The sequence below is a fragment of the Pseudorasbora parva genome, chromosome 22 (assembly GCF_024679245.1).
Source record: "Pseudorasbora parva isolate DD20220531a chromosome 22, ASM2467924v1, whole genome shotgun sequence".
Taxonomy (NCBI): domain Eukaryota; kingdom Metazoa; phylum Chordata; class Actinopteri; order Cypriniformes; family Gobionidae; genus Pseudorasbora; species Pseudorasbora parva.
Window position 1 is genome coordinate 30742790 of NC_090193.1, and position 15684 is coordinate 30758473.

The following is a 15684-nucleotide window of genomic DNA, read 5'->3' on the forward strand; positions in this document are numbered from 1 at the left end:
TCACTTGTAACAGCATTTTAGACTCTTTCCGACATACTTTGTTCAGCTCACATGGAGTCGTCTCTCATGGTGAATGCTGATTTAAATACTTTAAAGAGATACAAGTGCAGAAGTTTGCAGAGAAAGAAACAAAATTCAAACATTTTGTTCCCGTTTTCCCACATTTTCCACCAAAATGGGGGCTGGGTTAAAGCTGGAGTGATGCTGTTACCACAAAACCTGCACACAAACTCTAAGAGTCTTTCTTGGGTCTAAAAAAAAAAGAGTGTTAAAGTATTTCTAGATGTTTTATTTAAAATATGAATGGAAAATAAACTCACAATTGCAGCTTTGTAGCACCGCAAAGATACAAACAAGGTGTCAACTTAATTCACATCACAACAAACCACATTGTTTGTTATAATGGGAGTATATAGTTTTGTTTTGCATTATCAGCTGTTCACAGCAGGTATGATCACTATAACAACTATATTAACATCCTCTCAAATGCATGGTAAAATTTCATTTATTATAAATGGCACTACAGAAATGTTGTCTGCTACTTTAAATGCGTCAGCTCTGATGGATTCTGATTGGTCGCAATGGTTTTATCATTCGTCCGCTAGGGATTTTTTTTTTTATATATATAAATATCGTTTTTCTATGTTGTTAACTTGATAGCTGTGGTGTGGAGTTTTACAGCAATTATTAACCCATCCCCTGGCCTGATGTTAGTGTATTTATGATTGAAAACAGTATAGTTTTCTTCTGACCTATAACAATAGTGCCTATAGTGGTAACGCATTGAATGGGGTTAGATTTGGTGCTGTATCCAGCAATGGCAAAGGTGCATGTCACATAGTGGTTGATGACTTGTGTTGTGCAGCATGTCCAGAGAGAGCGAAGCCCAGCAGTTTGGGTTCATCAGTAACACTTTGTAATGGTGTGTGGGGTGCAGAGAGATGGATAGTGTATTCTGAGGAGTTTCCTCACCTCAGCTGTGTGTGGGATTCTCCCCTTAACCCCTCATCAGTCATTTATACACTCATACATGAATGCTGACTATGGCTAACAGCAAAGACTGTGTGTGGACCACATCCCCTCATGCTCTCTTTTTTCCCCTCTCTCTCTAAACTCTTGTTACCTTTATTGGTTGTGTGTGTGTGTGTGTGTGTGTGTGTGTGTGTGTGTGTGTGTGTGTGCGTGCGTGCGCGTTTGTGCATTTGTAAGAATTTACAGCTCACTGCCTTGTTGTTAACTCTTTAAAAGTCATTAGTGGTTCAACAAAAAAGTGATTTACTCATATGACTATTTTATATATATTGATGCCTGATTCTGTAGCCTCAACCACCGACTCACGCAAGAAATGTAACATAAATAACATGATAGTATTACATTGTTACAGATTGTTTGATATATATTGATTATGTGTACGTGTCTAACTGAACATAACTTGGCACGATGCCACAGGCTGGAAAATCCTTTATTTGAGGTGTTGTTGAGTCATTGTGCTGCGTGATTGGACTACACAGGCCAGGGCTCGCAAAGTTCAACATCCCGGGGCTGTGTGTTTACGGGCTACCAAAATGGCTCTCCGGCCGCCCAAGGCTATCTTAAAGCGGTGGTTCCGTGTGCTTTTTCTATGCTTGTTTATGTTTATGGGGCACAGTATTAAATGTCTTTATACTTCTTATTTTTTTAAACACTGTATTTTTCTTACATTTTATATTTATTCCACACTGCTGTCTCCACGGTCCTTTGAACGGCTCATTTGCTTCCTGCTTCTATAACGCCCATCCCTCTGATGTTATCTTTAAATAGTAAATTAACATTCCTTTCTTGATGTATGTTGTTCACTCTCTTGACTTGATATTTGAAGGAAAAATACAATTGCCGGATCATGCTGATTTGTCGGACTCTGTGGTGAGGCTTGTGTGTGTTAGTGATGCACGGTTGGCGGTTATATCCACCGATTGGTTGGGGCAAGTAATAAAAAATAACATTTCAATTACTTGCTGGTGGATTAGAGAGAAATCATTGTGTTTGTTTAATAAAGAAATTTTGCGAACCCGTGGGCAAATCTTTTCTGGTTGCAATTTCCCCACATGCTTTCAAAACAATACCTTACGTGTTTTACTTCCAAGTCTTCAGTGTGGCACGCACATAAAAACCGAGCGTTCCATTAGAGAGCCTAAAAAGTGTAAAAATAGCTATTCTTTAGGGTAACTATCCCTTTAAATGAATTGAATGGCTTCAGAAAACGTATAATATTGTGCAGTGTATAGACTACTTTTATAATACTTCTAAATGTTTTTTTCTTTTCTACTCAACTGAAGAAAGAAAGTCATACAGGTTTGGAACAACATGAGTGTGAGTAAATGATGAAAGAATTGTCATTTTTGGGTGAACTATCCCTTTAAGTGGCATTTAATGAGAACAGGCCTTCAGCTTTGTGGCAGGGAAATCTGTACATCGTGACATCAGACACGCTCACAGCACAGAAGCTGGGTCATGCCCCTGTATCTCTGATGCTCTCAGCCAGCGGCAGCTTTATACACTGTGTGAGATCAACAATACTGGGAATGACTCGGGCAGTGGCTTTGATTCACATTAGATTGAATAAATCAGGTGTGTGCGTACAATACAGTGATTACTATTGATTCACACTGAAGTTACACCTTTTGAGTATTTATTCAGCATTGTGAGATTTACTTGTATCTTTAACGGCACACTTTACTGTATCCAAAATAATCAATATCAGCACAATATAGTGCGTGTACGTCCTTTAAGGACTCTCAGACAATTGAGGTTTTGTGAACTGTGTGTGAGATTTAACCTGTGTGTCATTTAATGGATTCAGCACATAGTTCTTTAGAAAACTTCAATGTTTTATGCTTTCTTAGTTTAACAAAGTGACCTTTTGCATAGCTACACTAATGAAGTGCATCAAAGCATATAATAATGGCGTTCAATGTGGAAACATGCAGCTCTTCTGTTGTAACGTTTTGTGAGTTTCTCTAAGAGCTCGTTTTTGTCGGTACTTCTTCAATCATGGTGTTCAGCCAGAGATTAGACCAGCTCTTATGTTATTATTTTCTATTATGCCACTGAATAGGCATAATGGAACATCCTCAGCCTTCTGCACATTTTCCTCAGAACTGTTATTGAACATCTAATAACTAGTTCACTCAGCATTCAACGTAGGCCCATCTGCTCCCAAACGCTGACTGACTCACTCCAGGGCTAGCATACACTGAGGCGCTGTCAACTTAATCGGTGCATCTGCTGATAATCTCGCTCTAAACTGCGGATGTCGATGGTGGCCACTGCGCGAGAGGTTAGATTGGGGTACCGGTCACATGCGATTTAGATGAGGCTAATGGTCACAAGAGAAACATGATGGGTAAGACCTCTGTCTGTGAAGTGTTTATACAGTGATTGTATATTGTATATATAGTGGGCTGCACAAAACTGGGGGGAAAAATTGACATTGCGATATTTTGGATTTCTGCAATATTTTTGAGATTTGAAAAAATGCTGGAATTTTCCTCTATTGAGTGGACTTTGTTAGATAGTGCATCTGCGTAGAAAATATATTTTTTAAAAGCTGCAATTATTTATTTTTTTAAATGGAAAAATCCCTTTAGGATTGAATAAATTTAGGGAAAGTGTCACTGTAATATTTACATTAAATAAATTTTAATATACTATTGAATTGTTTTACGACAAAATACTATTTTGTTTTCTACTTCGAAATGTAATAATTTGTGAAATTTACTAGCAAATTCTGAGTGAATATTTTCAATGTTATGAAAACATTACTCAAGGTTTCGTGGGTCGCATTCTCACTGTATTTGACTAATTCAGTATGACTTTAAAATAGTATTAATTAATTCATATAATATATGAAATTTCACCAATGGACAAAACCATTCTTAATACTTAAAATGTTAATTTTGTGCTGATCTAGCCCAGTTTGTACAGATATGGTTTTATGTTCCACTGTGGGGTTGATGACGGCTCTTTGGAGTCCAATGAAAATGCATCAGTTATTGCCTTGGTAAGACAAGAGTTTATAGACAATATTAAATGTAAATAGCTACTGCGTTATGGAGGATAGGATATTTCTTTATTATTTATTTAATAGCATAAATGCTAGCATAATAGCTTTATTATTTTAATCTAATATAATTAAATATATTGTGCAGCCCTTGAAGTGATCTGTGCATTTCTGTTGTGTTCCATTATAGCCAGTCCAGTTGAGCAAATTGCTGACTTAGAAACAAGCTTAAATGTGTATTATTTAATTGCCTCATTTGCTCTTTCGGTGAAGACATTCACTATATCAAATTATAAACTCAAGTAGCACAAAAAGTCTATACATTCAGGCCAAAATGTTTGAAATGTGTAGAAATTTGCATTTGGCCAACACCAGTGACAACTGTCTGAGTGAATATTCAACTGTCACTGGTGACAAGTCACAAACAGTATATTGGAAATCTAGAAGTGTTGAAGGAAGGGCAGGACCATGAATCCCCCTCTTGTATTAGTGTTGATATTGATGTCCGTGCTACAGAGCGTGAGGTCATGCACCACTGCTTTTCATTCTCTTCTAATTCTAATGAAAGTGTTTAAAGCGTTCTGTGTGCGCGCGCAGTCACAGAGCCGTGGACAGGAAAGCTGATTTAGCCCACCTTCCATCTCGCTATCCTCTTCCCCTCGTCAGGATTTACTGTGATCGCAGACTGTGGCCGTAATCCGCCGCACGCAATTGGGAATAAGCCTCGTTATCATGTGACTTATTCTCTGTCTTGGCCTGCTGGCAATAGCCATATTTCCTGCTCATTTAAGGGACCACTGCTGCAACTATGGATCCGTTGGAGATCTGTGAGGTGTGCAAAAATAGACAGCGACATCTGCCTTAGCCATTTATGAGGTGCTTTTTTTCTCTTTTTGCCCATTCCCTAACAAATATTAGATATGATGGTGAAATGCTGAAATTATAGGTTGGCATAGTACAACAGAGGAAGGTTTTGTGTGTTTGTGTGCATATATAAACACATAACAAATAAATAACACGCTTCTGTGCAAGTGTCTGTCTGTACTGTATGCGTGTGCGTTTGAGTGGGAGAGTGTGCAGGAGAAACTTTAAATATACTATATTTATTTGCTTGGTCAGTGCCATTGTGGGTTTTTGTTCTTTTGCTTATTTCAAAGGACCTTTTGAAATAACTGAAATGATTTGGAGTTATATGGAACTGTGATGCATTCAAGATCTGCCTGGAACTGCTTTTTTGTACCTGGAACTCTTGTTTTTCTGAAAAAGAAATACACATCGTAGAACAACCAATCAGACTCAACTGTGTCAAAAGCCTCCCTAGTATACAAATATAATTTATAATTTAAAAAAGTGTACATTAGTGTCACGATACCAAAATTATGACTTTGATACGATACCAGACTAAAATACCTCGATACAGATACTAAATCGATACCACGGTAAAAAAACAGATTATATGACAACATAACTTATTATTCAATTCATTGTTTTATTTTTTTTAACTAAAAATTCACTTGGCCAGCATGTTCCTGCCCTGGTTTTTGACCCTCCCTCTCTTTTATTGCTGTAATAACTACATGCCAGTGTGAGCATCCTTACAGAGATCACATTATCAATCGATATCGTTCACTAACCTTTCACTTCTCAACAGGTTGGGATGACCAAAATCTTATGTCATGTTACGAGTAATTTAATATTTTTTAAATGTAATTTTATAATTATAATATTGTTTTTAAAAATAAGCAATAAATGCAAATTACAAACAATATGACAAAAACAGTGCTTTATTTTTCAGCTGCATTAGGTCTATTTAACAGTAGCAAGTCAAGAAAGAAATGAAATAATCAAATATAAAACTGCTTACTTGGTCTTCACTCTATAATTTAACTATACACTGATTCTTAATAAATATATTTTAGTTATTTTGCCAAGCATGTGGTGGGTTTTCTATTTTTCATTGCTGTTTGATTAACATAAATCACACAGAATATTAGGTCTGGCAAGACCTGCACGGGTCTAATTACCTCAGCTGTATACGCTCACTAAAGACACATCCGACTGTGTTTACCTGAATACTCGCCAGGCCGTGCATTTTTACATATGTTTGACCATTCAAACCCAAATAATCGCAAAATAACTGAATGGCGTTCCCATGTTGTCTGAAAGGCGTGCGCACGCGCTTCAGGTCAGAGTCCCACAGCGCGAGCACGTCTCGCACCACACTTTTTCTTCTCATGCGCGCATATTCTGTTGCTTTCTTTGTCATGCGCTGCGTGTATATATTTAACTCTTCTACTTCCAATGGTTAGTGAACGGTGGAAGCAGAGCTCTGCACACATGTCCTGAACCCTGCTGTCATACATCCACGGACATTAAGAAATACAGCTCATATTAGCGCTGTCTTCCTTAAAGTCTTAAAGTACCGGTACTAATAAAAGCCCATATCGTACCGTTTGTAATAGCAGGGTATCGCAATACTTTTCTAGTACCGGTATATCGTGCAACACTAGTGTATATATTTATATGTGCTAAAATCCAGCATAGCATCAGTTCTGGCAGGTCACATTAGTCAAGCTCGAAACAACTGGTCACATCTACCTATAGGAATACGATGTCTATCACAGCATACATATTTATAGCTCCTTCAGTATTATCAGAAGCTATTGCATTTCTCCAGAGCTCATTTACCCTCCTCTACCTCCAGTCCTTTCTCTTGTCCAGTCAGGATTTGGTATTCTAATTCCCTTTGAATCGGACTAAGTTCCTGAATTATTTTGTATATTTAATATCAACATTAATGATATCTGCAATACATTATGTGGGTTCTGTTCTGTTTACCCTAAGGGGGGTTATCACTGCTCTTCCTGCTCTTATCCATGCTAGGTTGCATAGGTGTAGGGAGTTCTTGCCGAGAACTATACCATACCGCCAATCTAAACTATGCTATTTGTCATTCAGTCCTCTTTGACGATAGTGGTCCTGTCAGAAGTGGGTTTAGCACTTTTCCGTTTGCATGTGTGTCAGGATATGGACCCAGGATATGTGCATTACTTCTGTAAATATATTAAACTTTTTTAGAATCTAGAAATTCAGTACTCATACACTTATGTAAATTATTGAATTATGAATTCAGGTTATTCCTCAGCCATCTTTATTTCTTCATTTTGCGTTGAACTCTCATCTCCCCACTCTTTCTCTCTCACTTTTTCTTTCTGCCTTTTCTCATTAAACCTGTTCGTCTTTTGCCTCTTACACCTTACCTTTGTGTGAGGTGTGCCACTTGCTGTGTTCCGCACACTTAGAAATACATCCATTATCTGGAGAAGGCTTTTAAGGCTGAAGAGAGAAAGAGAGCCAAAGAAAGAGGCATATGAAGTGTTAGGACAAGGTGACTGCTCTAATGATGTTTCTTTCTGATAGCTTGTTCTGATTGCCCGAGTGTTCTTACACCTAGAAAAGTAGCCCTCATCAAACCAAAAGAGGAGTTATAGATTTCTAACAACCCTCTCCAACCGCTAATGGTCCAAAAAGAAAAGAAAGTGAGCAAGGAGGGGAAATTTTGCTCAGTTCTTGCCCCCAGATTTTCTTGAAAATGTCTGAAGTGCTCAGAGCTTTGTCAAAACCTGGGAATAAAATGGCTTAGTTAATGAGAGGTCTCTTTCTCTTTTTCTGCCATAATTTACTCCACTTAACATTTATTTTCTTCCAGTTTTTCTTTCTTTCTTTCTATCAGTCTTTCTTTCTTTCTTTCTTTCTTTCTTTCTTTCTTTTTGTAACATCACGCAAAGGTGGGGTATTTGTTTTAAAGTTTAATGACAATTTTCTGTTTATAATGTCTGTTTTATATGGTTTCAGCTAGCTTAAGTACAAAATCATTTGGGATGGGTCAGTCAGGTGTTTCATTGCTGAAGGAAATGGCAGTCTTGCCCATGTGACTGGCAGCATGGATTCTTTGAAGTATAAGGCTGTTTTGGCGAAGAGTGTGATGCCTTCAGGATGTAAATTTAAGCTTGGACTTTCCAGCAAGGCAATGATCCCAAGTATACATCCAAGCGCTTGGTACAGGGATGGGTCCCGGAATGTCCTTGAGTGGCCATCTCGGCCTCTGGATTTAAATCCCATTGAAAATCTTTGATGGGATTTGAAACAAGCGGTGGCAGCACAGAAAGCACAAAATGTCATAGAGCTGGAAGCTTTTCACATGAGTAGTGGGTTAAGAGTCCAATAGAGAGATGTCAGGATCCTCTGAACACTCGCCAGAAGCATTTATTAGAGGTTATGAAGGGTAAAGGATGTTCCGCCAAACGCTGACTTTTGAGGTTGAATAGATTTGCACATGAATGTTTGAGACTCATCTTGGTTCTGAAATTCAATGATCAATGGTTTTGAAATTCATTATTCAATGATCATTTAAATGTTTGCTTAATACAAGTATTAAATCATTTATTTCAAGGAAATTGTACTCACCCTTTTGTTTGTAAATACCAAGTTTATCTTTACTTGTTTCCTCAATAGACTGCTCTACCTCTGCCTTTTTTCTCTCCAGCAAGCAGTGAAGGAGAACGTAAGGAAAAGAGAGGCGGAGGAGAAGCAGAGGAAAGCGAGGATAGCCAAAGAGAAGGCGGAACGAGAGAAGCAGGAGCGGCAGATGAAGAAGAAGAGACTGCTGGAGGTCAACACAGGTGAGATGTTTATCAGTCACTCACTGAAAGTTTTCATGAGAGTGAGCTTTAGAAAAATCACCTTTGAAGATGGATGAAACGAGTCCCTGCACACGTTCCTGGGAGCTTGTTTTAAACAGACAGAAGTGAGAGAGAATGTGTGTCCTGTTGTCAATCTGTTTCCATGTGAACAGCCCGCCATGGTTATAATACCACAAACGCAATGGAAATTCAGAAGTTCTGAATCAGGCCAATCTACATTTCCTCACTTTCTATAATGTTTCCACAGGCTTTTTTCTAAGTGAGAATCAACCTCATAATGGTAAAACGTTATGCATGAAGATATTAGGGAGGTGATTGGTTTATAAACAGGTTTTGTGGACTCATGAGACGCACATGAAATGAGTTTATTATATATGTTGCCACTCGTGCTTGTCTCCTGCTGTTTGAGGAATGTGCGTGAGGGTGTGTATATACACGCAGCAGGCTCTCAGTGTTGACTGGGATGAGTTTTGTGTCCGTATCGGGCCTCATGCTGAGTCAATATCGCAGAAGAGCAGCCTGCGTGCATTCTTCATTCACTTAATACACAAAATGCACACTTACAAATGAATATTTGCAGTGTGGTGCAATCAGTAGTGAATCTAGTGTTAGGTTATGGTAGGATGTGTAGTGGCAGTTGGCAGTGTGGCATATAGTAGTGCAAGCCAGTTAACGTGTCTTAAGTATTGTAGTGTAAAATAAAATAGCCTCATATTTTAAGATAATGAATTATAGACAAATATTCATGAGACTTGCACCTGGTTAGCCTAACTGTTGTTAGTTTAATTAAGTTTAATTAGTTTAATCACTTTATTTATATAGCACTTTATGCAATAAAGATTGTTTCAAAGCAGCTTTACAGGAATACACAGAATACAATGATAGCTGCTTGTCCACCGTCTACCTAAATGTCTCTAAAAACCGGTTCCAGTTATAATTCCACTTGAGCTTGGTTCGACACGGTTCGAATTCGTTTTGGAATTCTCAGCACGGTTGGCTTTTTCCATGCTGGTAGAATGACTACTCAGGATAGGTCTGTTGCTTGCCTACGAGTTTCTCTGTTGCTGGCCTTAGCGTGCTATTAAGTTAATAATAAAGAAATATATAACGATCCTCCATATCTAAGTCGCTTTTTACATCTCATATTGTCTGTAAACTCTTGTGTTACCAGGGCAATTACGGATGCATTTGTATTGGACTCCAAAGAGAAAATTAAACTATCTGTACGGATCGGCTCGAAATGGATTCATTCCCATTTAATTCATTATTCAATTATGAATTATTCATAATTGACAGATTATTCAATAAAGTATCAGGTTTAAAATGGTTAACTAAAACGATTAAAACAAATCTTCATTACTTAAAATTAAATGTTAACTGAAATTAAAAAAAAAAATAACTTAAATGTATTTGAAGCTAAAACAGAAATACTTTATTTTACCAATGATATGGAAGTCAATTGAGCTCTTTTGAAAAACAGTACCAACAAAGGTTTAGTTCACCCACAAATTAAAATTCTGTCATTGATTCCTCACCCTCACGTCATTCCAAACCTGTAAGACCTTTGTTCATCTTTGGGGCACATCAAAAACATGTATTCAAGTAACAGACAGTTATGTAATGCATTGCAATTTATATAAACTTAGATTTTAGTAAACTAAATCTACTGTACTAAAACTAGACTAAAACTAAAAACAATTCAGGTGACTAAAATATGACTAAAACTAAGTGGCATTTAAGTCAAAAGACTTGGACTAAAACTAAATGAAAATGTGTTGTCAAAATTAACACTGATCCCTACAGATTATGAATGGGATTATGGGATTTAATTAAAGTTCATGTGTATGTAAAGACAGGTGTCCCAAAACTTTTGGCAATATAATGTAGTTTCATTGTTCAGTTTAGTGTTGATTCTCTGTTCAATAACTGTATATAAAGATCCTAAAATATGAAATGAGTTAATTTTAGCTACAAAGCAGCTCTGTAGAAAACAGTGATGTCATAGCCCAGCTCAGTTCAGTTCACATCCAACAGTAAAATGAGTAACATTGCTGAATATTGTGTGTCTTAAACTAAACAAGTAAGACGTGGCAGTGACAAGCAATTCAAACTCCATCACTGACAGAAATAGAGGAAAAGGGTTATATATATATATATATATATATATATATATATATATATATATATATATATATATATATATATATATACAGGGAGTGCAGAATCATTAGGCAAATGAGTATTTTGACCACATCACCCTCGTTATGCATGTTGTCTTATTTCAAGCTGTATAGGCTGGAAAGCCTACTACCAATTAAGCATATTAGGTGATGTGCATCTCTGTAATGAGAAGAGGTGTGGTCTAATGACATCAACACCCTATATCAGGTGTGCATAATTATTAGGCAACTTCCTTTCCTTTGGCAAAATGGGTCAAAAGAAGGACTTGACAGGCTCAGAAAAGTCAAAAATAGAGAGATATATTGCAGAGCGATGCAGCAGTCTTAAAATAGCCAAGCTTCTGAAGCGTGATCATCGAACAATCAAGCGATTCATTCAAAATAGTCAACAGGGTTGCAAGAAGCGTGTGAAAAAAACAAGGCGCAAAATAACTGCCTGTGAACTGAGAAAAGTCAAGCGTGCAGCTGCCAAGATGCCACTTGCCACCAGTTTGGCCATATTTCAGAGCTGCAACATCACTGGAGTGCCCAAAAGTACAAGGTGTGCAATACTCAAGAGACATGGCCAAGGTAAGAAAGGCAGAAAGTCGACCACCACTGAACAAGACACAAGCTGAAACGTCAAGACTGGGCCAAGAAATATCTCAAGACTGATTTTTCTAAGGTTTTATGGACTGATGAAATGAGAGTGAGTCTTGATGGGCCAGATGGATGGGCCCGTGGCTGGATTGGTAAAGGGCAGAGAGCTCCAGTCCGACTCAGACGCCAGCAAGGTGGAGGTGGAGTACTGGTTTGGGCTGGTATCATCAAAGATGAGCTTGTGGGGCCTTTTCGGGTTGAGGATGGAGTCAAGCTCAACTCCCAGTCCTACTGCCAGTTTCTGGAAGACACCTTCTTCAAGCAGTGGTACAGGAAGAAGTCTGCATCCTTCAAGAAAAACATGATTTTCATGCAGGACAATGCTCCATCACACGCGTCCAAGTACTCCACAGCGTGGCTGGCAAGAAAGGGTATAAAAGAAGAAAATCTAATGATATGTCCTCCTTGTTCACCTGATCTTAACCCCATTGAGAACCTGTGGTCCATCATCAAATGTGCGATTTACAAGGAGGGAAAACAGTACACCTCTCTGAACAGTGTCTGGGAGGCTGTGGTTTCTGCTGCACCCAATGTTGATGGTGAACAGATCAAAACACTGACAGAATCCATGGATTGCAGGCTTTTGAGTGTCCTTGCAAAGAAAGGTGGCTATATTGGTCACTGATTTGTTTTTGTTTGGTTTTTGAATGTCAGAAATGTATATTTGTGAATGTTGAGATGTTATATTGGTTTCACTGGTAAAAATAAAAAATTGAAATGGGTATAAATTTGTTTTTGTTAAGTTGCCTAATAATTATGCACAGTAATAGTCACCTGCACACACAGATATCCCCCTAAAATAGCTAAAACTAAAACTTCCAAAAATATTCAGCTTTGATATTAATGAGTTTTTTGTGTTCATTGAGAACATGGTTGTTGTTCAATAATAAAATTAATCCTCAAAAATACAACTTGCCAGCATCATATATATATATATATATATATATATATATATATATATATATATATATATATATATATATATATATATATATATATATATATATCATCAGCATCATATATATATGATGCTGATGGATGTATGCAAGTTCTATAATAGTTTATAATAGAGCCTCGGTTTGCTATTGCTATTTTAGTGGTTGTAGGATAAGAAAATAATTATCTGCAGTTGCACCTGTTTATTACTTTTAATACTCCTGTCCTGGAGACTTTCAAAGTGAGTCTCACAAAATTAACATCTAATATCGGCTGTCGTATTTTCATTACCTTGTCTCTGGGACAGTACCGCAAAAGTGCACCTTTTATATCTTATTTAAGCTTAAAGGGTGCATATTAGGACATGAAAGTACCCGTAAAGGTTTAGTTCACCCACAAATTAAAATGATGTCATTGATTCCTCACCCTCATGTCATTCCAAACCTGTAAGACCTTTGTTCATCTTTAAGAAACAGGTGAAGAATTATTTTGTTCCCACTTTATATTAGGTGGCCTTAACTACTATGTACTTACATCAAGAAGTAAGTACAATGTACTTATTGTGTTCGTTATGTTTCAAAACACCTTTGCTGATATTGAGGTGGATACGGGTAGAGTTAGGGACAGGTGTGGTGATATGGGTAAGTTTAAAGGTAGGTTTAGGTGTATGGAAAGTGTTAACAGTGTAACATTTTTTTTTTTTTTTTTTTTTTGGATGAAATCCGAGAGCTCTCTGACCCCTCCATACACGGCAATTTAATTAGCACATACAAGGCTCAGAAAGGTAGTAAAAACATTGTTAAAATGTTACTACAGTGGTTCAACCTTAATTTTATGAAGCGACAAGAATACTTTTTGTGCACAAATAAACAAACAAAAATAACATTTTCTGACAATGTAGAAATGTTAAATGACTTCAGTTGACCCTAGCTACATCACTGTGACATTTGCCATTAGAGTACTAAGAGCGTGATTTGAAAGCAGCCGTCTGGTTCAGCTGAAAGGTTCTCCAAAGCACCTAATGATTTGCCAGGTTTACAGATGACAACGAGATTTTTTGTTCTATTATGCGAATGCGCACAAATCTGTGTTTTTATAAACAAATCATGTTGTATTGTTTTGATCATCTTCATCTGCAATAAAGAATCCAAACACTGCATTAGAAGACGAAAATATTTAAATTGCTGCGTCCCCCAAATGCAACTAGCAAATCATGTCAACCAGTAAGCCAAGGCACAGCCGACGTTGAACACAAGTGCTTTAAAAGGTCAGTGTGTCAAAGTGCTTTTAGAGTTAAGCTAAGAAATAGAGTATATATTTTAGGAGATTTGATAGTTTGTGTGATGGTGAGAGAGATCTGATATTATTTATTTATTTTGTATCACTTTAGAAGCATAATCCTCAGAGATGAATGTGTCAAGTGTTTTTTATTTTATTTTTTATTTTTAAGGACAGCCATTGAAGCATGTCTGATTCTGCTGTGTTTTGTATAATACTTGTTCTCTCTTTCTTTCTTTATTTAACTCCCCTTTGAAGGACTGCTGTCCTTCACTTTAGTTTAGAACAAATCTGTTTTTTAAGTCTCTAGAGCAGGTCTCTAATAAAACTTAATGCAGATTTCATTAAATGTCTCATGACACAGTCATTTAGATCCAAAGTGGTTTTGTTTCAACTTGATGAGATTCTTCTACAAGGATTTACTTACATGTCATGCTGTCTTTGCTCAACAGGGGGCACTACACACTGTCCAGGCAGTCAGTGTCTGAATTATTTATACATTTGGATAAATTCAAGTCAGAGACTGAGTTTTAGCTCTCTGCTTGCCTCACTTGCCTCTCTGATTATATCTCAGAAAAATTCTTTCTTTTTTTTGTCTTATGCTTACACTGTCTCTCCGTTCTAATGTTATTTGTCTCTGTCTAAACTAACTTCTCTATTTGGGTCCAAGTACACTTCATTTAGCCACCCAGTGCATTAAAAGTATTAGACTGCTTTTTTGTTTTGTTTATCTAATATTACCATTTTAAGGCCAAGAAAAAGCTTTTAAATTGTTCCAAAAAATAATTATATTTCACTTTAAGTTTCTAGTCATCAGTAGAACTCTAAAAATATTTCCACAAAAGTTTTAAGTGGCACAACTATTGACAATATTTATAATAATGATAAATAGTTCTTGAGCACCAAATCAGCATATTAGAATGATTTCTAAAGTATCATATGACACTGAAGACCCAAGTAATGGCTGCTGAAAATTCAGATTTGCTATCACAGGCAAATTATATTTTGAAATATATTAAAGGGGTGATGAATTGAGAAATCAACTTTCCCTTGAGGTTTTGATATATAAAGGTCATGGTAATATAAGAAAACCCTGTAAGTCTCAGAGCTAAAAACGTCCTTGTTAGTAAAAGAAAAGCTTTTATAGACACCAGGCCCAGACAACGATCGTGTGTGCATCTTTACATCATCGTGCGACAAAACAAGCCTCATAGCACGTCTAATTCAGTAGCCCCGCCCACCGACTCATGGAGCTGCAAGGAAAATAGCAAGATATTGCGCTATTACTGGTTGTGGAAAAACAGTCACTGTGTAAGCTTCCTTCGGATCCTAATATTAGGAATGTGTGGTTGAACTTTATTTGTAATGAAGTTCCAGCTTACGTGGGAAAGACATCTACGCATATACTTCATTTCAGTGCGGAATCCTTTGTAAACAAGTCTCCGGTCGATGCTGAATTTGCAGACATTTGAGATTAAAACACAATGCTGTTTCTTCTATATTGGATCCGACAGGAATGGTGCAACACACTTATGTGAGTAAAATGTGTTTTTTATATGTAATAGTATTGCATTGATATAGAACGTTTATGTGTACATGTCTAATAGAAAATACCTTTAGCACACTGAACTCAGACATGTATGGGCCAGGGCTCGCAAAGCCCAACGTCCCGGGTCTGTGTGTTTTCCAGACGGGCTTATGTTTTGGTAGCCCGTCTGGAAAGGCTGATGAATCACAAATAGTGAAATAATATTCCTTTCTGGTTCTGCTCTGTTCACGCTTATATCCACCAATCGTGTGGGCTATGTAATACAAAAAGAATTATCCAATCAATCGTGGGTGGATGAGAAATAAATCATTGTGTTTGTTTTTTATAAAGACGTTTACAAGCCCTGTGGTCAAGAAAATC

General features: G+C 37.1%; 1 protein-coding gene across 1 annotated transcript in view; it reads left to right on the forward strand.

Annotated features, from left to right (window-relative positions):
- Positions 1-15684, forward strand: part of diaph3 (diaphanous-related formin 3) — a 417231-nt gene that overhangs the window by 301314 nt on the left and 100233 nt on the right. Inside the window, exon 25 of the mRNA XM_067431466.1 lies at positions 8586-8721. Coding sequence (XP_067287567.1) covers positions 8586-8721 — 136 coding nt within the window. The remainder of the gene's footprint in view (positions 1-8585; positions 8722-15684) is intronic.